At 41.8% G+C, this 23,708-nt stretch overlaps 1 protein-coding gene across 3 annotated transcripts in view; it reads right to left on the reverse strand.

Annotated features, from left to right (window-relative positions):
- FGD3 (FYVE, RhoGEF and PH domain containing 3) overlaps positions 1-23,708 on the reverse strand; it is a 319,018-nt gene that overhangs the window by 45,240 nt on the left and 250,070 nt on the right. For all 3 annotated transcript variants that reach the window (XM_056524347.1, XM_056524349.1, XM_056524348.1), the window contains 3 exons: positions 15,798-15,944; positions 1,929-2,021; positions 1,004-1,083 (listed from right to left, as the gene is read on the reverse strand). In XM_056524347.1, the coding sequence (XP_056380322.1) occupies positions 1,004-1,083; positions 1,929-2,021; positions 15,798-15,944 (320 nt within the window). The remainder of the gene's footprint in view (positions 1-1,003; positions 1,084-1,928; positions 2,022-15,797; positions 15,945-23,708) is intronic.

Here is a 23,708-nt window from a genome sequence, read left to right on the forward strand (position 1 = left end):
TAAAGAATAGGATCCACACATGATACTCAGAGGGTGTCATATGGGTGCCACCAGTGCAGCGTGCAATTGCGGCTCTCGACGCCAAAGTTGGGCACCAACTGAATCTTTTCCATGGGTGCAGGGTAACCTAACTACAGGATGCCAAAACTGCCAAAACTAACGTATCCATAGGATAGAGGATAGGGGATAAGTAGCTGATCACAGGGTTTCAACTGCTGGGACCCCCTGCAATCTCAGGAATGGGACCCTGTCTTGCTCAGTGAGCCGCGTGTGTTATCTACTGCTCCATTCATTTCTATGGCTGTGCTGATAATGCCTGAGTGCTAGACTCGGGTTTCCTTGGAGCTCCCATAGATATGAATGGAGCGTGTGTCCTATATCACTATCCTGTGATTTCTGAAACCTTTGGATGAGATTTTTTAGATAGCAGGTACTAGAAAAAAAACACATCAGGCACCATCTATAGCTGATAGATAATATTGAAGTCCAGCACTGAAGATGACAGTCCAAGATAATTTATAGCAGCACACAATGATTAAAATAGCATAGCCAGTCTCGAAAGACCTGGCGTGTTTTGCACAGATGTTCTTAATCATCTCAAGTACTGGATCTCAATATATAAATCTGTTTTGGAATAGGTGTGCCCAGGCCTTCCTTGCACCAAAAAAGAGAAAATGTTTATGTTATGTAGGTGTGGTGAGCTGGACTTAGTGTGTGTTTGTGCACCATCTATAGCTAGCCATAAACACTGCATAACTGTTGGCAATAAATGAAAGGGGTTGGTCAGGTGGGACAACGCCGCCCTCTAGGATGCCGATGTGCTGTAATAGAACATATGTACAAGCAATCCTTAAGGTGGGTCATTGTGAATTCTGCGGAGGCAGGCAACGTGCGGGTGGCTATCTTGCCCCAGATATGCTGGCTGCCCCCCACAGACACTGAATTATAGTACAATGCAAACGAAAATAAATCCCATAAGGCAAAATGACAGAACAGATTCTACCTGGTTTGCAGTTCCAGCGATCGCTTCTTTCCTGTTATCAGGAACGTGTGAGAGGCATTTGGTTTTGCAAATTCCTGAACCTGATAGACAAATGAGTTATAGATGAGCACCTGCCGGTTTATCTCAGGGGGAATGTAAAAAATTTGTCTCCATTATTTTTATTAAGCAATTACATTCCAAATACTGGACTTTCTCTAATGTCACTTTATATGAATGTAAAACTCCCAGGCAATGAAGCTGTCAATCAAAAACGTGCATCTCAGTGCGCGATGGGAGAGGATCGACGGCTTAATGCAACTTAATCTCATTCCATCGATAATAAAAAATCAGAATATGTGAAAAAAAAATAATAACCCATCACACTGTACAGTTCTTTGCAGAAAAAATACACATAATGTAGAAACACGACAATGTGATGCATTTTTTCTTTTTCATATTGTGTCCTATAACTATTCCAGAGACGTAACTCAAACCTTCTTGGCCCCAAAATGGGTTACAAGATTTCCATGTATCATATGGCATTCACAATATCATTGTGTTCTAATGTGGCAAAGTGGCCTTTGGCACCAGGGCACTAGTGTGCCAACGGCTGTCCGGGAGTTGTAATTTTGCAACAGCTGGAGGCAAACTTTTTGGGAAATCCTGCTGTATAGATATGCGCCTGCCCTATCCCACAGAATTGTAACATCTTATTTTCAACATGAAACATGTCATAGCCTTCATTCCCCAACATCTGCCATTGGCCATACATTTTTCTTACTTCAGTTTCATCTTACTGTAAATCTTTTAAAACTACCAGAAAACTCCTTGAATAATCTGACGATAAAAATAAATATATATAGTAAAACCAAAAAGAATACTGCATTTCAAATAAAAGTTTGTATGTGTGCGTGTGGGGGGGGCGTGTGATTGGGGGTTTCCTCACCTGCAATCCAGCAATGTCTATCTTCTCCCGGACACTGAACTTCTGTCCCATCAGCCTCAGTTTGGGGACACAGTATAGCATCATGCTGTTAAACTGGAAAAGTAAATAATATTTGTTAAAGCGTACCTGTCATTTCCCGTGACTTTGTGTGCACATGAGGTGCAGCACTGTTTCTAGCCATTATATAACTTTTCACGTTACGTTGCTCCTCAGGCTGGTACTAGAAAACAATTACTTAATGTTTTACATCCAGAAACAAGGTACCGCCAAGGGGAGCAATGTGGCGCCTACATACGCAAATATGTATGGCACATCTAGAGGAGACATCTATCTATGTTTCCCACCACTTCAGGCTTGTCCTGGGGTGGTGGAGATACATAGATGATGTCTTCCTCATATGGACTGGCACAAGTGATGACATACATTGACATATTCTCAAGACACGGTGAGTTTCTTAGACGTCAAAGTATCAGTGCGGAATAACAAGTTGACCACTGACTTACATATCAAAGAAACAGACTGCAACACTCTATTGACCTTCAATAATTGTCATCCAAGGGCTATGGTGGAGAGTCTACCATTTAGCCAGATGTTGCGGGCCAAGAGAATTGTTGTAGATGACGATGACAGATTACATACAGCTGTAGACAACATGGCACAAAATTTTAGGGAAAGGGGTAACCCTATTAACCTGATCCAGAGACAGAAGGATAGAGTAGCGAGGAGACGGGAAATCAGACCTAGTGACAAACGGCCATGTACACAAATTCCATTTGTCACTACCTGCAACGACCTTTCAGGAGACATCACTAAAATCATTAGAAAACACTGGCACCTTGTTCAGGAAGGGTTAGATATACCAGAATTTAAAGACCCCCATTAATGTTGTACAAGAGAACAACAAATTTCAGGGACAGGTTGGTAAAGGCTGATGTGTCGACTAAACCAGGGGACACACAACGTTACATAACCTTGTCTAAGAAGGGATGTTTTCCTTGCAGAGGGTGTGTGAATTGTGCCCTTATGCATAGGGGGGACATTTTTACGGACCCTACTACAGGCAAGACATACCAGATTGATTACTACATGACCTGTGACACATCATATGTGGTATATGCTTTGTGGTGCCCATGTGGTCTCCTCTATGTGGGGGAGACCACATGGGACTTAAAAACTCGGTTAAACCAACACCGATACTCGATAAGGTGTCCTGTCATTTTACAGAGAAGGGACATAGGGGAAAGAGAACTACGGTTCATGATATTAGATCATATACCGGTGAATAACAGAGGTGGTGACAGGCAAGCAGCTCTGAAAAAAAGAGAAATTAAGTGAATTTTTCTATTAAATTCATTGAAACCAAATGGACTTAATGTCGAGTTTAAGATATCGACGAGAATATTGAGTAGGTAATCAGGTGTATTTCTCACTAGTGTAGAAGTGTATTCTTTGGTATACATGTGCACATTTGATAATCTTCTAACGTGTATACTTTTGTTTGTTTTGTAGATACATCTGGACATGAGACCTAGCAACATCTACATCCGGTGTATAATGTAGGAATATTCTATTATGTGATATCTTTATGTTAATAAATGATCTATTGTTTACTTTTGGTGTGTTCATTAGCCAGCCAAAATCTCCATGGGATGATCTAAGGGCACCCAGCCAGGACCAGTGGGAACTGTATAATTGTACCTTCTATATGAAATTGTGACCAGATGTTACAGTTAGGTTACAGTCATGTGGCCCTTGAGTTATGTGGCCCTTTTAGGCCCTTGAGAAAAGCAGTAAAGGAAAAACAGCAAGGTGATGTGTGGGTTTGTCTGAATACTTACCCTTGGCTGGCAGCTAGAGTCTCCCACTAAATGTGGGGGACTCTGACAGCCTTTACCAAGGAGATTGGGATGTGATCCATTGCTGTGGATTCACATCCAAATATATATGGATGATTGAGTTACACTAGAGTTCCCTGTGCATGCTGCCAGAAATGGGCTGCTGGACCTACACAGAATAGTAGGGTCCTATGTAATATGCTGGTCAGGGTGAATGAACAGACCTGTATGTGATATGTGGAGTATGGGCAGTGTTGCTACAGTTCCCTTGGTAAAGATGGCACTGGTGAGCCCATTGACATCGATGCGCATGCGCGAATGCGCAGCGCATTGATGCGATATTTAGTTTAGTCATCGCGTCATGCGTGGGATGACGCAATGACGTAGGGTAACCTGGAGACACTGGCTGATGATGTAATGGAAAGTGAGGCCGTGTATGCACATACACACCAATACGAATATGAATAATGAAACACCAGGTGAGTGGTGCGCAGTCTCCGCCCCTTAATCATGTGCAATACTTTTCCATATGTGTGTAGTTACTCTATATGTATTTTAACATCGGCAGTGAATGTTTTTAATGCACTCCTTGTCACTATGTACACATTATTATCAAACCAGAGGATGATATGAATTTATAATGTTTATATATGTAGACTATTTTTATATATTGTTATTAATTGCTTAATTGATGCACTTTAGGTATCAGTTGATTGATACCCATATTTAAGAATGGTTGTATGGACACAATGTGCACTGCTTGATAATGACTAGGGGAGCCTAGTCGAAACGTCGCTTGCTGTGAAAACACTTTTTTTGCTATGAAATAAAACACAAGACTTTTTTTTTCACTTTTAAACCTCGTGTGCTGCGGTGAGATTCCTTTTCATTATATAACTTGTATATGGAATTTTTATGCAGGCTTCTGCTCTGCAGGCTTCATCTATAATTTGTAGTTCTCAAAACTGAGCTGATTTTCAGAGTGGAATACAATCTCACAGGAGAGGGGCGAGGGAAGACATTTGATAACAGGAGAAAGAAGCACTTTTGTCTATAGGATGTATTACAAAGTTTCTTATGTTCACTTGTACTATTAATCTATTCAAAGTTTAAGTGCCTAGTTAAAGGGGTACTTTGGAGGAAAACATATTTTTTTATTAAAATCTACTGGTTCCAGAAATTTTAACAGATTTGTAAATTACTTCTATTTAAAAATCGTAATCCTTCCAGTACTTATCATCTGTTGTATGCTCCAGATGAAGTTCTTTTCTTTTTGAATTTCTTCTCTGTCTGACCACAGTGCTCTCTGCTGTCCCCTCTGTCCATGTCAGGAACTGTCCAAAGCAGGATAGGTTTGCTATGGGGATTTGCTCCTACACTGGACAGTTCCTGACATGAACAGAGGTGTCAGCAGAGAACACTGTGGTCAGACAGAAAAGAAATTCAAAGAGAAAAGAACTGCCTCTGTAGTATACAGCAGCTGATAAGTACTGGAAGAATTAAGATTTTAAAATAGAAATAATTTACAAATCTCTTTAACTTTCTGGCACACAGTTGATAAAAAAAAAATGGTTTTCCACCAGAGTCCCTCTTTAATGTTTAATTGTGAGGATGATGTGTAGATGTGGTACTGTGTGTCTATTAAAATATTATGCAATTGCACAAGTATGCTATTCCTTCCATCTAACAACCTTTACAACCATGAGATCCAGTATTGATAAACGTTTTTAAATGTATTCATTGCCTTGGACCTTTTTGGGTTCATGCACACTGGGGAAATGATCAGCAGGATTTTGCAGCAAGCAGATTCTGCTCATGGCCTTAGAACAAATGACTATACACGGGTCGGTGCTGGTGAGACTGCTCTAGTATTGTTGCTGAGATACTAAATCTGTGCACAGGTTACCAAACCCACATCTCAATGCCAGCCTAGCATTCTGGCACTGTGGAACCTGACAAATCCACCATAGCAGGACATGAAGGCATTAGTCCTAGCTGACTGCACAGTGGTCTCACTAACAGTTGTGTGATCAGCAGATCTTGAAGCATATGTCCAGTCTCGAAGTCAACATACAAGCCCCCTACCAAGCTGGCGAGAATAAGGAGAATACCATGCCAGACGCCTCTCAGCTTGAAATTAAATGCTTTAATCTCTGATTTCTTCCACAATATGAGAATACGGGAGATCTAAGCAATAAACAGCTCTATATATTCTCCAAAGGAAAATCAGGACTGTGTAACTGGTGCCTGTATTACAACATACAGAGAGGTTCACACCTATTTTTTCACATAAAGAGCTTCTGAAATGTTTCATGGGATGTCAATATTTCAAGAGTTTAAAGGGGTTATCCAGGAAAAAACTTTTTTTTATATATATATCAACTGGCTCCAGAAAGTTAAACAGATTTGTAAATTACTTCTATCAAAAAAATCTTAATCCTTTCAGTACTTATGAGCTGCTGAAGTTGAGTTGTTCTTTTGTGTCTACGTGCTCTCTGATGACACGTGTCTCGGGAACCGCCCAGTTTAGAAGCAAATCCCCATAGCAAACATTTTCTACTCTGTGCAGTTCCCGAGACAAGCAGAGATGTCAGCAGAGAGCACTTTTGCCAGACAGAAAACAACAACTCAACTTCAGCAGCTGATAATTATTGAAAGGATTAAGATTTTTTTAATAGAAGTAATTTACAAATATGTTTAACTTTCTGGATAACCCCTTTAAAGGAGATCTCTGGTGAAAATTAACGTATCCCCTATCCACCGGATAGGGGATAAGTAGCTGATCGCACATGGGGGGGTCTGAGCACCGGGGCCCCCACAATCACCAGGCCGAAAAGACCCGAGTACAGCTCTCAGACAGCAACGGCACCTCCGTAGAAATGAATGGAGCATATGCCATCTACCGATAGACAACACACCCTTCCCCCCTTATCCCTTATCCTGTGAATAGGAATAAGTACATTTTCACCAGAGTACTCCTTTAATGAGATAACACTTGATGCTGGAAATATTTTTGTGGCAATATTTGAGGAGTAATAGAAAGGGAATAAATTAATGTTTTACTGTCTAAATGTTCCAAAAACAGTACCCGGCCTATCCCCAGGTTGTGTGTGGTATTGCAGCTCAGCTCCATTCACTTCAATAGCAACTGACCGGCAATACCAAACCCAAACTGAGGACAGGGGTGATTTCTGGAAAGAAGTAGCTATGTTCTAATCCTGGATAACTTTTTTACTCAATGCGCACTCTACTATGCTTAAATAATATTCACACTGAGGTCTTTATATATTCATGTTGTGAAAATTATTGCTACGGTGGGAAATAGTTTGGATATATTTTAAACTATTCACTATTTATACCACATATTACACTACAGAAAAAAACCTCAGTTGAGGTCTACAAAAAATGATATTAAAGCTTCTACTCCATGAGTAATACATAGTTTTCATTCCTGTTCACCCTACTATATGTCATACTGTATATCTCTTATCCAAGAGCCTTCAGACACTGCCCTCCTTCCTAGATGGCCAGACCATCCGTTGCTTCCATGACTATACCTTAGGTGCATGGTTTTCTAAGGCTGCATTCACATCATGATTTCTCCATCCAACTTGAGTACACGATTTTTATAACTTAAAATCATATGAAATCGTATATAAAGTCGGATCCATTGACCTCCATTAAAAAATCGGATCTATTACACACATCCGATTTGATCGGCATCCGATTTCACACGATTTTTGTTCCAGGTCTGAAATCGTGGTCAACCCCGATTTCAGACCCGAACAAAAAGCGTGTGAAATCGGATGCGGATCAAATCGGATGTGTGTAATGGATCCGAATTTTTAATGGAGGTCAATGGATCCGACTTTATATACGATTTCATACGATTTTAAGCTATAAAAATCGTGTACTCAGGTCGGATGGAGAAATCATGATGTGAATGCAGCCTAACTTTCAACATTTTAAATAATCTCAATAAGAAAAAGAAGCGTATGGCGAACAAGTAAATAATGCAAACATTTTTTTTATTAAACACAAATGCTCAAAGATGACAAACATTTAAATCACATAAAAATCAAGAAAAGGTGCAAGAGGATCGACTGAAATGGAGGCTACACGCATAGGAATCAGCCTAATAGCTGAAGAGCAGCTGCATCAGGACATCAAACAATGTAAACATGGCACCGCACAAAGGTAATCAGTAAGGTGCATAAGTGCATGGCAATGGTAACAGTACAATGGTTGCTTTCCAACAGAGCAAACGGTACCAACGAGTATTCAAGTATAATACTAAGGTGCTAAAAAGAGATGCAAAGGTAAATTATCACAGTGGGATAGGTTGCAAGCGTGTGCCTCCTCCACCCAATGTTTCGCTGAGGTGCTTCTTCCAGGGTGTTTTCATGGAGTGCACAGCCCTCTCTAATATATGGATGAATACCCAATCACCGGCAGACACCTCAGTCAGCTGACCGAGATATCTAATACACAGGAAATAGCAATCATTGGTGGAAGGGGAGGAAATGCCCTGTGGACCAACCCCCCCACCGTCACATGACCCCGATGTGGGGAGCAAGACACTCCCACTGACTATCAAGATGTGGAATGCCCCTAACCAAAAAACGAGCCCTCACCTCACTAAGGGTCAAGGGCCAGACCCGTATCCCTGTCGGCAAATAGGTGGAATAGTGAGGTGAGGGCTCGTATTTTGGTTAGGGGCATTCCACATCTTGATAGTCAGTGGGAGTGTGTTGCTCCCCACATCGGGGTCATGTGACGGTGGGGGGGTTGGTCCACAGGGCATTTCCTCCCCTTCCACCAATGATTGCTATTTCCTGTGTATTAGATATCTCAGTCAGCTGACTGAGGTGTCTGCCGGTGATTGGGTATTCACCCATATATTAGAGAGGGCTGTGCACTCCATGACCACACCCTGGAAGAAGCTCCTCAGCGAAACGTCGGGTGGAGGAGGCACACGCTTGCAACCTATCCCACTGTGGAAATTTACCTTTGCATCTCTTTTTAGCACCTTAGTATTATACTTGAATGCTTGTTGGTACCGTTTGCTCTGTGGGAAAGCAACCATTGTACTGTTACCGTTGCCATGCACTTATGCACCTTACTGATTACCTTTGTGCGGTGCCATGTTTACATTGTTTGATGTCCTTATGCAGCTGCTCTTCAGCTATTAGGCTGATTCCTATGCATGTAGCCTCCATTTCAGTTGATCCTCTTGCACCTTTTCTTGATTTTTATGTGATTTTAAATGTTTGTCATCTTTGAGCATATGTGTTTAATAAAAATTATTTTTGCATTATTTATTTGGTCGCTATACGCTTCTTTTTCTTATTGTATTTATCCTGTGGTCCAAGCGTAGACCTGTTATATCAATGTGGGAATGATGTGTTATTTTAGATAATCTGAAACAACACCCCTTGACTCTTTTTTAAGCAGCTATTCTATACCTCCCCCATACTTTACACTGAAGCTCAGTCTGTGTACAATCACAAGCTCCCCAGGAGGACAAATAAGAACAGAGGTGCAACTTGAAGATCCTGGGCCCTAATGCCAAATTTATAACAATGACCTTGTTGACTTTTTTTTATTTTTTATAATACTGGGTTTTTTCCATGCGCCATAGGAGCTTTTCAGTTCCCTTAGGTACTGGGTGTAACCACTACCTCTGCACTTCCTAAGACCTTTGAATAAGAAAAGGCTAAAATAACTCCACTTATACCATCCCACTCATACCAAGCCAAATGAGCCCCAGCAAAGGGAACTGCTATATTTTTCTTCTTTTTCCTTCTTGGAAATGTTACAGCGTTTTCTTGCATTTAATGGAAGCCATTAACCAGGTAACCAGAAGCTCAAAGCAGCAATTACATAAAATTAGTTTCTGAACCCAATTCCCTGTTCATTGAATTAATTTTGTATGGTAAGTGATTCTGCGTGCACCCAATACAAATAGCGGGAAGTCAGGAATGTTAAGTCAGTCCGGGGCATAGTCATTAGCTAAATGCAATTTCATTAATAACCATTCATTTCAGAAAGAGCTATATCATCACAACAAAGAAGAAATGAAGACGGAGCAATCACACGATCAGTATTCTGAGGGATCCTCAGGTAAAGTTCCCCATGGGGTTCTTCAGCAGGGAGGCGGTTTTGGGGGAGCTCAGACGCCGGCATTGACGGTCTCTGAGCTCCCCCAAAACCACCTACCACCTCCCTGCTGAAGAACCAAGAGGGGAACTTTACCTGAGGATCCCGCAGAATACTGATCGTGTGAGTGCTCCATCTTCATTTCTTCTTTGTTGTGATGATATAGCTCTTTCTGAAATGAATGGTTATTAATGAAATTGCATTGATATATCTATTGCTATAGACGTGATGCACCACTACCGACACCGATACCGGGACCTTTGTAGCTCCACTCCAGCTAGCAGTTCATATACTATATCCAGTGCCAATTCTCTGATCCTTTATCTCTGTTCGTTTTTTTTCTTGGTCGCAATATACATTTCAGAAAGAGCCTTTTTGGGTGTCAGGAAGATAACCTGTGTGCCGGAAAACATTGTAGCATTCATATAGCAACTGTCTATAATGTTCTACTCCATGAAGAACATTATTAGTTGGTTCTGAGTTTCTTCTGGTCATTGAGTAAACACTGTAAACTTTGTCAGGTTGATGGACTTGAGAAGCTTCCACTCATGTTGGCACCATTCTCATCCTATGGGCAACTCGTATTTTTTACCATTTTAAAACTATCCTTGTCCTCTTCTTCTGAACACCACTTAGGGTAGGTTCACATCACAATTTGTGCCTCAGTGTCATGGACACAATTTTTGAAGCTCAAATCATCTGCAATCTTATCTTTACATTGATCGGCACAGATGCCATTCAATCCAATGACCCAACCCTAGTCAGCTAGTGACTACATACAATCCCTTTTCTGAGCATATAAGACTTTTGACTTGAACTGACCATCACGGTCTGCCACGTTTTTTAGCGGAGTAAAAAGTCTAGTATGGTCAAAAAATTACCCAAATGACACTTTTTAGGCCAAAATGCATAGATCCCGCCCACCGGCAAACAATTTTGCCAGACAACCACATGAACAAAGGACTCTTGGCTGGCTTGAACAGAGATGCAAAGTGCAATCTCTCACCAGAAGTATGGCAAACAGGGATGGGGTGAACTGGCTCTAGTACACAGAGTCTACAAGGGATGTGAAATGAAGTGGTTCACAAGTAACAGACACCTTATTGATAACCATTGCAAAATGAGGATCCTGTCATAAAGTGAAAACATATTGCTAAGAAAACAATGAATAAGGGCCAGAGGGCCCCAAAACCAGTCAGCCATCTTGTGTAAACATGCTGTTTTGATGGTCAGAACTTAATGACTTATGGTGGTCCAACCTCTGAGACCCCCAGCAATTGTTAGAATGAAGGCTACACAGCACTCTAATGTTTTTCCCTGCATAACAACGCTCCTGGCTCCCTGGCTATGCTTATAGTCCCCTCCACAGCCGGGTGGTGGCCAAGGGCTGCCGTTTAGGGAAACACAGTGAAAGGGGATGCAACAGTATACAAGTCCTGAGTCCTCTTCATTGGTCAGGACAGGAACTATTAAAAAAGCTAAATAAATTATGTTGAAATGTGAACATTCGTTTTACATTCTATGTACTTATTGATGCAACTTCCATTTACTGCGCTGTTTCCTTATATCAGTCTTATTACATAGCACTTATTGCAGTATCTGGTTAACCAGTCTAGACAGTGACCTGAACTACCCCTGGGAAAGTAATAATGAAGTCGTCTAAAAACATACAGACAAGTCATAGCAGCCTTTGGCTGTCCGAGCATGCTGTAAGTTGTAGTTTTGCAACAGCTGGAGGCACCCTGGTTGGGAAACACTGATCTATGTTGTTCTGGAATATTTTACAGCCAATATAACATGTATTTCCCATGACTAATGCACAAGAAAAGTCAAGTTTGCAGCTTACAAAAAGTAAAAGAAATGCATGCATTATTCACAAGGATCTATACACATCCAAGCGTAACCCGCTGACATACCTGTCAAGGCTGTTTTAATAAAGACGCAATAGTGAGAATGCCCTGGGGCCCAGCACAATGGGGTGATCATTAGACTTGTCATTGAGGAAGCTTAGATATATTTAAAAAAAAATAAAAAAAATAGTTCCGAAAACATCTCTCTCAACCCACCAGGAGACACAGACACAAGACAGAACTCTCAGAAATATTATACAGAATATTGATTGACTAACTGAACAGAAGTCAACGTATTACAGACATTGGGAAATTGGAATTAATATTGCCAAGTCTTGTCCTTGAATAATAATCTCATAGCACATAGGAGGCCTCCGAAATCAGATAGATCATAGGGAATTTTTAATACATGGAATCAAATTTGTTCCCTTATTATCAGAGCCTAAATAATGCAGCAAATGACGTAGATGTTCAGGGTAATGAAGCTAAATAACTTGTCCATGGTCTCAGGAACAGAAACGCATGAAAGTCTCACAAAGAGGAGGTAGTTTAAAGGAAAAGGATCATGCCCGAAAATGTATCCCCTATCCACATAGCCCCAGCCCCCCCCCCCCCCCCCCTGCAGTCTACTGTACGGGGCCCTGCCTCTCCCAGGAACAGAATGTGTCAACCCCTCACACGGAGCGGCACTGACACGACCCCTCCATAAATCTCTATGACAATGCCGAAGATAGCCAAATGGTTCTCCCATAGAGATATATCGAGGGGGGGTTGACATGCCCCGTTTCGGAATAGAGAGCCAGGGCCCAGTATAGAAGAGTCACAGCGGTCGAATCCCAATGTAAAACTTATCCCTCATCCTGTGGATAGGGGATACGTTTTTGGCCACCATATATGAGATTTAAAGTACAGTGGTCCCTTAAGGTACAATATTAATTGGTTCCAAGACGACCATTGTATGTTGAGACCATAACTCTATAGAAACCTGGTAATTGGTTCTAAAGCCCCAAAATGTCAAAAAAAGGAAAAAGTGATGAATAGAGAAAAAAAGGTAGATAACTAATACAGATAAAGCAAGTCCTTCCATATAAAAGTAAGAAAGATCTGCTGGGAGCTGTAATCACTGTCTATGTAGAGGAAAGTAGCTTCTTCAGGGTCCTGTACAGAACATGCAATGTCCTAAAAAAGTAAAATGGAGCCGCCCTTACCTGGTGTCCAAAGGAGCAGCTAACCCTGGTACAGGTAAAGAGTACAGAACATGAAATACCTCCCTGTACTGTAGGAGGCGCTACCAGACACCAGTCAGTGCATGCACTTCAGTGATCCAGGGGTTACGTTTTTGGCCATGTCAACATACCTTTACAGAGAATATTAAAGGGATATTCCGGGTAGCTAAAACCACAGAATAGGGGATAAGTGTCTGATTGCAAGGGTACCGACCGCTGGAAGCAAAGCACACCCCCGCCCAGACATGCGGAAGGGATGGCCCTCTCAGCCAATTACATACTGCGATGAGACCCCATCTCACCTGGTGATTGGTTGAGCCAATTGTCATTCCTGCACTTTTCTAAGGCTGGGGGCCCTTCTTATACAAGAAACACCTTAAATATTTCATCCCAAGATTATATCTTATCACTCTCGGTACCACCAGGATAGGTCCTAAGTGCCTGATTGGTCTGATGGCTGTTCGATATATTCTCTTTATAAACTCTATAGGACTGATGAAGATAATGAAATATTCTTCTAATATACTTGGACATTGGTTCCTCACCATTTTCAAGATCTGTTTGCTGTCAGTAACTGAATACATCCCTGTTTACTAACACTGACTGCTGCGGCCAATCGCTGGATTCAGTGATGATTCCCGCATATACAGCATGTGACCACCAAGGCCAGGCAGTGAGTACCGCCATCACATGCCCTTTATGACACTTGATCACTTCAGGAAAAGGAGCAAAGACTGCCAGGGATTATTAAAGCATTGGTGCCAGAGTAGTGTGGGAAATAACAGATGTGTAAGTTTTTTTATTTTATAACACATCCTGCAACTAGTTAACCCCTTAAGGACTCAGGGTTTTTCAGTTTTTGCACTTTCATTTTTTCACCCTTACCTTTTAAAAACCATAACCCTTTCAATTTTCCACCAAAAAATCCATATTATGGCTTATTTTTTGCATCACCAATTATACTTTGCAGTGACATTAGTCATTTTACCCAAAAATTCATGGCGAAACGGAAAAAAAATCATTGTGCGACAAAATCGAAGAAAAAACGCCCTTTTGTTACTTTTGAGGGCTTCCGTTTCTACGCAGTGCATATTTCGGTAAAAATGACACCTTATCATTATTCTGTAGGTCCATACGGTTAAAATGATACCCTACTTATATAGGTTTGATTTTGTCGTACTTCTGGAAAAAATCATAACTACATGCAGGAAAATGTATATGTTTAAAAATGTCATCTTCTGACCCCTATAACTTTTTTATTTTTCCATTTACAGGGCGGTATGAGGACTCATTTTTTGCGCCGTGATCTGACGTTTTTATCGGTACAATTTTTGTTTTGATTGGACTTTTTGATCACTTTTTATTCATTTTTAATGGTATATAAAGTGACCAAAAATACGCTTTTTTGGACTTTGGAATTTTTTTTGCGCGTACGCCATTGACCGTACGGTTTAATTAATGATATATTTTTATAGTTCGGACATTTACGCACGCAGCGATACCACATATGTTTATTTTCTTTATTTACACTGTTTTTTTTTTTATGGGAAAAGGGGGGGGTGATTCAAACTTTTATAAGGGAAGGGGTTAAATGACCTTTTTTTAAGTTTTTTTTTTGCAGTGTTATAGGTCCCATAGGGACCTATAACACTGCACACACTGATCTTACATGCTGATCACCTGCGTCTATTAACCCGCCTGTGATCAGTGTTATCGGCGCTTGACTGCTCCTGCCTGGATCTGAGGCACGGAGCAGTCATTCGTCGATCGGATACCGAGGAGGCAGGTAAGGGCCCTCCCGGTGTCCTGTAAGCTGTTCGGGACGCCGCGATTTCCCCGCGGCGGTCCCAAACAGCCCGACTGACTAGCCGGGATAGTTTCACTTTCACTTCTAAAGGGTTAATACCGCACATTGCCGCGATCGGCGATGTGTGGTATTAGCCGCGGGTCCCGGCCGTTGATGAGCGCTGGGACTGACGCGATGTGATGCTTAAATATACGTCCTGCGTCGTTAAAGGGGTTATCCAGGAAAAAACTTTTTTTTATATATATCAACTGGCTCCAGAAAGTTAAACAGATTTGTAAATTACTTCTATTAAAAAATCTTAATCCTTTCAGTACTCATGAGCTGCTGAAATTGAGTTGTTCTTTTCTGTCTAAGTGCTTTCTTATGACACCTGTCTCGGGAACTGTCCAGAGTAGAAGCAAATCCCCATAGCAAACCTCTTCTAGTCTGTGCAGTTCCCGAGACAAGCAGAGATGTCAGTAGAAAGCTCTCTTGCCAGACAGAAAAGAACAACTCAACTTCAGCCGCTAATAACTATTGGAAGGATTAAGATTTTTTAATAGAAGTAATTTACAAATCTGTTTAACTTTCTGGAGCCAGTTGATTTATATATATATATATATATATATATATATATATATATATATATAAATGTTTTTTTTCCTCAAATACCCCTATAATTTCTTCACCCTTCTAAGAAGTCCACCACTGCAAATAAAATACAGCAAACCCTTAACTGTTCCCAATTCTAAATAAATAAATGACGTGCCTTTGTTTTGCTGGTCGCAGTTGTGAGCAGCCCTTTAATTCACTGCAGACCTCTACCAATAATCCTCTTAGTGTTAGATTTGTAAAATCTAGGTTTTATGATAATACCCTCTTGGCCACCCGCACTGCAATTCTGCACAAAGAAAGAAATTACTTACTACTCTTAAAAACGTGGTAATATCAGGATGACCGTGTAAACACAATGCGGATGGCGTGACGCGTGTCGGACCGCACATAAGACTTACCAGGTATAGATAGCGATCCTGTGCTGTTCCATTCTTCGCAGATAGTTTCTGGATATGTCCTTCTTTGATGAGTTCATTCGCTGGGTTCACAATATCCTCTTCCCCTCCCAGGCGCTCGTACACTTCCAGCAGTTTATGCATCTTTTCCTGAAAAAAGTTTTTAAAGATCATCATCAGAAATTGGTGAAAACTGCACAAATAATTGATAGTTGGAAGCCACTGGATCTCCAATTAAAACATGTTTTTGAAAAACTAACCACAGTATAAATCAGTGTTCCCCAATCAGGGTGTCTCCAGCTGTTGCAAAACTACAACTCCCAGCATGCCCGGACAGCCGCTGGCTGTCCGGGCATGCTGGGAGTTGTAGTTTTGCAATAGCTGGAGGCACACTGGTTGGGAAACACTGGTATAAAGTAAACAAGTTTTCCAAACAAAAAAACCAAGGAAGCTCCTGAGCCCATTCTCCATCTAAACAGAACATGTGCGTGAAAACTTTTAATACAAGAGATTCTGTAGATAAGAACACAGAATTGGACAACGATAGCAGATTGTAAAAATGTTGTTTGTTTCTCCTCACAATAAAACGATAGCTATTTGTGGTGTCCCGGTACAGGACCTTGTCCTGTCCCTGTCTAAAGTGCCCTCAGCTAGAGCTCCTCCATCTCTACAGGGCTCGCCCCTTGGTCGCCTCATGTAATTGTATTCACCTAATGTCTAGGTATAATAAATGTATAGGACCTTCCCAGGTCAAGTGATCTACAGTTGTGAATGTACATATGTTCAAGGACCTTACTAGGTCATGTGATGTACCCAGAGTTCACTGGGTTCAGGACTTACAGGTTTGCTGGCCAATGAGCTTAGCCCAGCCCCCTATTATATAAAGGACTGTAGTCTGTGAATTCTCGCTCTTCCTCCACTCTCTTGCTCCACTCTCTTGGTTCCTGCTCTTCGTTCCGGACTATCAAGCAAAGCACAATCAGCATATCTTCAATCTCAATTCAACTAGGCCAAAGCCTACAGAACCAGCAGCCCCTAAAACCGTGAGTCATCAAGCTCAATCTCTAAATCCTGTGCGACTACTATACAGCATCAATCCTATAATTAGTAGCACAGTGGCCTGCTCAACAGCTCATTATACCAGTCCCAGCAAAACCTGCGTGCGAGGAACCTGCATCCCGGTTACCTCGAGAGACACTGTATGCTTGTAAAGACTGTTGCACAAAAGTTCAAGTAAAAGTTATCAGTTATCTCATAAAATCTGCTGTGGACATACCGTTTCTTATCCCTGCCGTTTGTGGACCGGTTGGCGGCAGGACCTCTAATGCCAAGCAAACCTCACCCTGGCGTCACGACAATTAAGGGTTAATGCCACCAGACCCTGTATCACTATTGCAACACTCCAGACACCACATATTCTTATAAAAGGGATTTCCCAGTACTTTAAATTGAACCTCCGATGATAGTCTCAGTGGCAGGATATATGTTTAAATTTCACAGCAACTTAGGAGCCCGAGACTGAGGCAATCTGGAAACATATTTGCTGGCAGTCCCATGCAAGTCTATGGAACGTATGACAAATCCATCTCCAGATCACATTGGTCTGTAATACTTGTCGTGAGTAGCCACACGGTGGCACCATAAGCAGACTGATGTGTCGGGCACTCCCGGCTCCTGCTCATGCTCTGTTCATGTTCCAGTACAGGTTGCATACTTATATGAGTTATCCCCCCATTACATACGGATGTTTGACTTTACATTGGGCATCAATGGATTTCTGATTATTTACTTCATCACTTTGTTTACTGTCTGAGTTGTGGGGTGATTGGTGCACCACTGTATGCCCTTTGTATTCCTAGCTTTGACTATTGTCCTAACCTAGTATATACTTTGTGGCTATTTGGTGGCTATTACCACAGTGCACGCAGTGCTTTATTGCTTATATAAACCCCCACCCCCACCCCAAGAGTTTTGCGTACCTTTTGTTTATGTATGGACAGCCTTTGCAGGATATCCATCCTTGTTGTATAGGCACACTATTCCAGCAAACCCTGAGGGTCACATTCCCCTCAACTAGAGTTGAGCAAACTTACAGTAAATTGGCTCGTAGCGAACTTCGCAGCTCAGCTGTTGATTACTTTAGTCTGCATAAATTATTTCAGCTATCCAAGAGCTCCAGTTGCCTGGAAAAGTGAAAAAGGGGGATACAGACCTGGGAGACCTAAGACTGTCATCCCGGACTTTTCCAAGCAACCAGAGCCCTTGGAAAGCTGAACTAATGTACGCAGACTAAGTAATAAACAGCCGAGCTGTGAGGTTCGCTACGAGCCAATTTACTGTAAGTTCGCTCAACTCTACCCCCAACTACACAAGGCTTGCTGATCTTTAGTTTTTAATTTTGGCAATTAAAGTGTACCTGTCGTCAACAAAAACTTTATATATAATGTAGATAATACCATTATATGTATATTTGTAATATAGATTGATTAAAAATTGTGTATATTTTTGGGTGAAAAAAATGCTGTCCCTGCAGCTGTTGCCTGTGTGTCTCTATGATGAGTCCAAATACAGGAAGTGAGGGCAGGACAAGCAGGGCTCTGTGCAGACTCCTGGCTTGTCAATCATCCTAATGTATGAGCCAGGACCATGTTATAGAGCCTCAGTGCACACTGTCCTGCTTTTTCTTACTGCACAGAGCCCTGCTTGTCCACCCTCACTTCCTGTATTTGGACTCCTCATAGAGACACACAGGTAATAGCTGCAGGGAGAAAAATATACACATTCTTTAACCAATGTATATTACAAATATACATATAATGGAATTATCTACATTATATCTAAAAAAATTATTGACAACATGTACACTTTAATTTAATTTAATGATTAGTAAATATAAAGTTTTATGCGCTTCAAGTTTATGCACACTGTGCGTGCGCGCTGCTACTCACACGTAAAATACGCTGCGGATCCCTTACGCGTGACCCTACCCTAAGGCAATATAAAGATGCAAGTATAAGTTCTATTAAAACCGTGAAAATAGTTGTTGGTAATACAGTATTTAACAACGTATGGGAAGATATTATCTATTTCCATTGGTATTCTAGTCTTCTCTTCAACAGTACAGATATTCTCAAAAGATGCAACAGGATGATTCATACATAAAAATATTCATATGCTTCTGCAAGAAAATCTCAAACCCCAGAACACAGTTCATGATCTTCATTTGTTTCAACCCAATTACCGAAACGGCTGCTGAGCATCGGCGGGGTGTCTGACCTCTCCTGTCTACAGAGGTAGTTATACACAGTAGACGTGTTCTTATAGTCTGAAACACTTTCAAAATATCAATGGAGCAGTGATGTGTCTCTTTACTGACAGATGGCAAATGCCATAAGAACATCTAGTTAAATTTAGCATTATGTAACTATGTTGTCCTGTCTGAATCATCATGCGAAAGAGGAGAATGGAATAGGAATAGGAATAATACCTATTCTCATCAAGTAAACATACCGTATTTTTCGCCATATAAGACGCTCCGGCATATAAGACGCACCCAATTTTAAAGGATAAAAATCCAGAAAATAAAGATTCTGAACCAAATACAATGTAAAGTATAGGACAGTGATCTTCAACCTGCGGACCTTCAAATGTTGCAAAGCTACAACTCCCAGCATGCCCGGACAGCCGTTGGCTGTCCGGGCATGCTGGGAGTTGTAGTTTTGCAACATCTGGAGGTCCGGAGGTTGAAGACCACTGGTATAGGAGGTAATACTCACGTGTCCCCCCCCCCGCTCCGGACCCGTCACCGCTGCCCTGGATGTCGCCCTCCATCGCTGTCGCCGCGTTCCCGGGGTGTCCCCGTCGCTCCGGAACCTCTCTGCTGCCCTGTACCCTTGCTCTCTGTCGCCGCCATCACGTCGCTACGCACGCCGCTACTATTGAATGACGGGACGGCGTGCGTGACGACGTGATGACGACGAAGGAGAGCGCCAGCCATGCAGGGGATCCCGGCACGGAGCAGACACTGAGGAGGCAGGTAAGGTCCCTCCCGGTGTCCTGTAAGCGATTTCCCCGCTGTGGTCCTGAACAGCCCGACTGAGCAGCCGGGTTAGTGTCACTTTCGTTTCAGACCCGGCAGTCAGCTTTGATCGCCGCGTCTGAAGGGTTAATACAGGGCATCACCGCGATCGGTGATGTCCTGTATTAGCCGCGGGTCCCGGCCGTTGATGGCTGCAGGGACCGCCGCGATTAAGATCGGGTTAAGATCACTTTATCTATGCAAAACCACGTTAGTAACTATGAAAGTCGCCAAAACTATAAGCTCAGGTATAATTATACAGACCTGGAATTCTACAATACTGGTAATAAGGAATAGTCAAATAAAGCAGAATATCCCATTCTCCGACTGCGGCTTTCTCTACATCTCTGTGCAGTCAGATAGGATGCAGTGAGCTACAAGTGCCTAAACTGCGCTCTCTCTAATCTACGTATCGAGGTCAGGCATCCAGCTAAGCGCGGTGTTTAGAGATGTGGATGATCAGATCATGCCGTTTCAGCCTCAGGGAGACTAGAAGAGCAGGCTCGGAATGATAATGAGAAAAGCGGATGGCTCACATCAACTTGAGATGAAAAACCGGGACACCCATATGATAAAAGGTTTCATTAATCTCTAAACTCCTCCTTTTTCTTCCATTTGGGTTATAATTAGTAAAATAGTTGGGGGTTTAGTATCATGATAGCTGTCAATCAAAAGTCTGAAATCTGGGAAGAAATTTGTAAAATCCTAGAAATATTTTTATGTGTATTTGTAAGTGAAGCTTTTGAAGTTAAAGGGGTACTCCGCTGCTCAGCGTTTGGAACAAACTGTTCAAAACGCTGGAGTCGGTGCCGGGAGCTCGTGATGTCATAGCCCCGCCCCCTCAATGTAAGTCTATGGGAGGGGGCATGACATCATGAGGGGCGGGGCTGTCACGTCACAAGCTCCCGGCGCCGGCTCCTGTGTTTGGAGCGGTTTGTTCCAAATGCTGAGCAGCAGAGTACCCCTCTAAAGCAGTTCTTTAAGATAAGAAGCAGTGCTTTTATATCTGAACTTGGTGTCCTGGGCAGGAGAGAACTGTACTGTTATGTAGAGAGTTGGGCATCTTTATTGTAACAAACCTATCCGCCATGTGAGCAGGACGAAGTGAGGACAAGCTTTCAGCTTCGGAATGCCAACAATAAACACTTAAAGGGGTATTACCGTGGAAAACTTTTTTTTTTTTTTTTTAACTCCTGCAGGACAAAGGACGTACATGTACGCCCCTCGCCCAGTCCCGGTGTTTAAAACGGGGTCACACCGTGACCCCGCATCACACCGGGTTGGTCCCAGCTGTTAATGATAGCTGGGACCCTGGGCTAATAGCGTGCGGCACCGATCGTTGTGCCGCGCTATTAACCCTTTAGATGCAGCGATCAAAGATGCTTCCCGGCAGCCCAGTCGGGCTGATCGAGACATCGCGATAAAATCGCGATGTCCCGATCAGCTAGGACGTGAGCGGAGGTCCCCTTACCTTGCTCCGTTGCGTCCGATCGGCGTTTGATTGCTCCAAGCCTGGGCTACAGGCTTGAGCAATCGAGCCCCTATCTCGCTGATCCACGCAAAGCTATGGCTTTGCAGGGATCAGGGTAAAAGATCAGTGTGTGCAGTGTTATAGCCCCCTATGGGAGCTATAACACTGCAAAAAAAAAAAAAAAAAAAAGTTTATAAAGGTCATTTAACCCCTTCCCTAATAAAAGTTTGAATCACCCCCCTTTTCCCATAAAAAAAAATAAATAAACATATGTGGTATCGCTGCGTGCGTAAATGTCCGAACTATAAAAATATATCATTAATTAAATCGCACGATCAATAGCGTACGCGCAAAAAAAAATCCAAAGTCCAAAATAGCGTATTTTTCGTCACTTTTTATATCATGAAAAAATGAATAAAAAGCGATCAAGAAGTCCAATCAATACAAAAATGGTACCAATAAAAACTTCAGAACACGGCGCAAAAAATGAGTCCTAGGGGGTTAGAAGATGAGAATTTTTAACGTATAAATTTTCCTGCATGTAGTTATGATTTTTTTTCCGAAGTACGACAATATCCAACCTATATAAGTAGGGTATCATTTTAACCGTATGGACCTACAGAATAAAGATAAGGTGTCATTTTTACCGAAAAAATGCAATACATGGAAACGGAAGCCCCAAAAAGTTACTGAATGACATTTTTTGTTCAATTTTGTCGCACAATGAATTTTTTTTCCATTTCTCCATGGATTTTTTGGTAAAATTACTAATGTCACTGCAAAGTAGAATTAGTGGCGCAAAAAATAAGCCATCAGATGGAATGTTATGTGCAAAATTGAAAGTGTTATGATTTTTAGAAGGTGATGAGGAAAAAATGAAAATGCAAAAATGGAAAAACCCTGCGTCCTTAAGGGGTTAAATCAACTGGTGCCAGAAAGTTAAACCGATATGTAAATTACTTCTATTAAAAAAACGTAATCCTTCCAGTACTTTTTATGGGCTATATACTACAGAAGAAATGCTTTTCTTTTTGGATTTCTCTGATGTCACGACCACAGTGCTCTCTGCTGACCTCTGCTGTTCATTTTTGGAACCGTCCAGAGCAGGAGAAAATCCCCATAGCAAACATATGCTGCTCTGGACAGTTCCCAAAATGGACAGCAGAGGTCAGCAGAGAGCACTGTGGTCGTGACATCAGAGAAATCCAAAAAGAAAAGCATTTCTTCTGTAGTATTCAGCAGCTAAAAAGTACTGGAAGGTTTAAGATTTTTTAATAGAAGTAATTTACTAATCTGTTCAACTTTCTGGCACCAGTTGATTAAAAAAAAAAAAAGTTTTCCACGGGAGTACCCCTTTAACAGGGGCATTGGCAAACAAAATATATTACAAAGACTGTAGCCTCTTTATCGTGCAATGGTTAAAGCGTACCTCTTTAATGAAAAGCATACATTTTTAAAACAAAATGACTATCGTGCCACACCTATATACCTAAACAGGGCGGCATTCTCCATGCTCCCCACCATATGTAGCTATGCAAAGCTTCCTGCTTTGTCTTCACAGCATCTATCTCCAGCACGTGACCCACCATAATAGGATTCTACAGCACTGGGTGTCACACTGAAGACGGGTGCAGTGGAGAAGGAGCAAGAAGCTTTGTCTCCTATTGAATAGTTATTTACAGCAGGGAGAACAGTGTTAAGTTCCAGTATTTAGGTGTCGAATTTACAATGAATGATGTGCACAGAACACATAATAGTATAGAAACCCCTCCAAATAAAATGTAAGGTTGGCCATACACTTCAGATAACGCTCGTTCAGTGAAGCATGCAATTACTGTATATGGCGGATTAGAAAAAAAAAGCTGAGTGTACATATGATTTGAAAAGGGTGAGGGGAGTAGGCTGCTGCCAGACACCTTTGGTGATGGCTTACCATCCTTGAGAACAAAAGGATTGGGTCATGTTGATGTTCAAATTACAATGTGTGTGTTGTGTGTGTGTGTGTTGGGGGGGGGTGTTTGAAAGGTTACCATGTTTCTTCGTGCATGGAGAGAGCCAGGGTGCTGGGGAGCAGGTAAGTGTCTGACCGCTGGGACACCCCGCGATCAAACACTTATCCCCTAGATAAGATGTTCTTTATGGAAGTACCGGTTTAAAGGGGAAAATTATATGATTTATTTTTTTAATCAACTGGTGTCGGAAAGTTAAACAGATTTGTAAATTACTTCTATTTAAAAATCCTAATCCGTCCTGGACTTATCAGCTGCTGTATGCTCCAGAGGAAGTTCTTTTCTTTCTGAATTTATTTTCTGTCTGCCCACAGTGCTCTTTGCTGACACCTCTGTCCATGTCAGGAACTGTCCAG

The sequence above is a fragment of the Hyla sarda genome, chromosome 6 (genome assembly GCF_029499605.1).
Source record: "Hyla sarda isolate aHylSar1 chromosome 6, aHylSar1.hap1, whole genome shotgun sequence".
Classification (NCBI taxonomy): Eukaryota; Metazoa; Chordata; class Amphibia; order Anura; family Hylidae; genus Hyla; species Hyla sarda.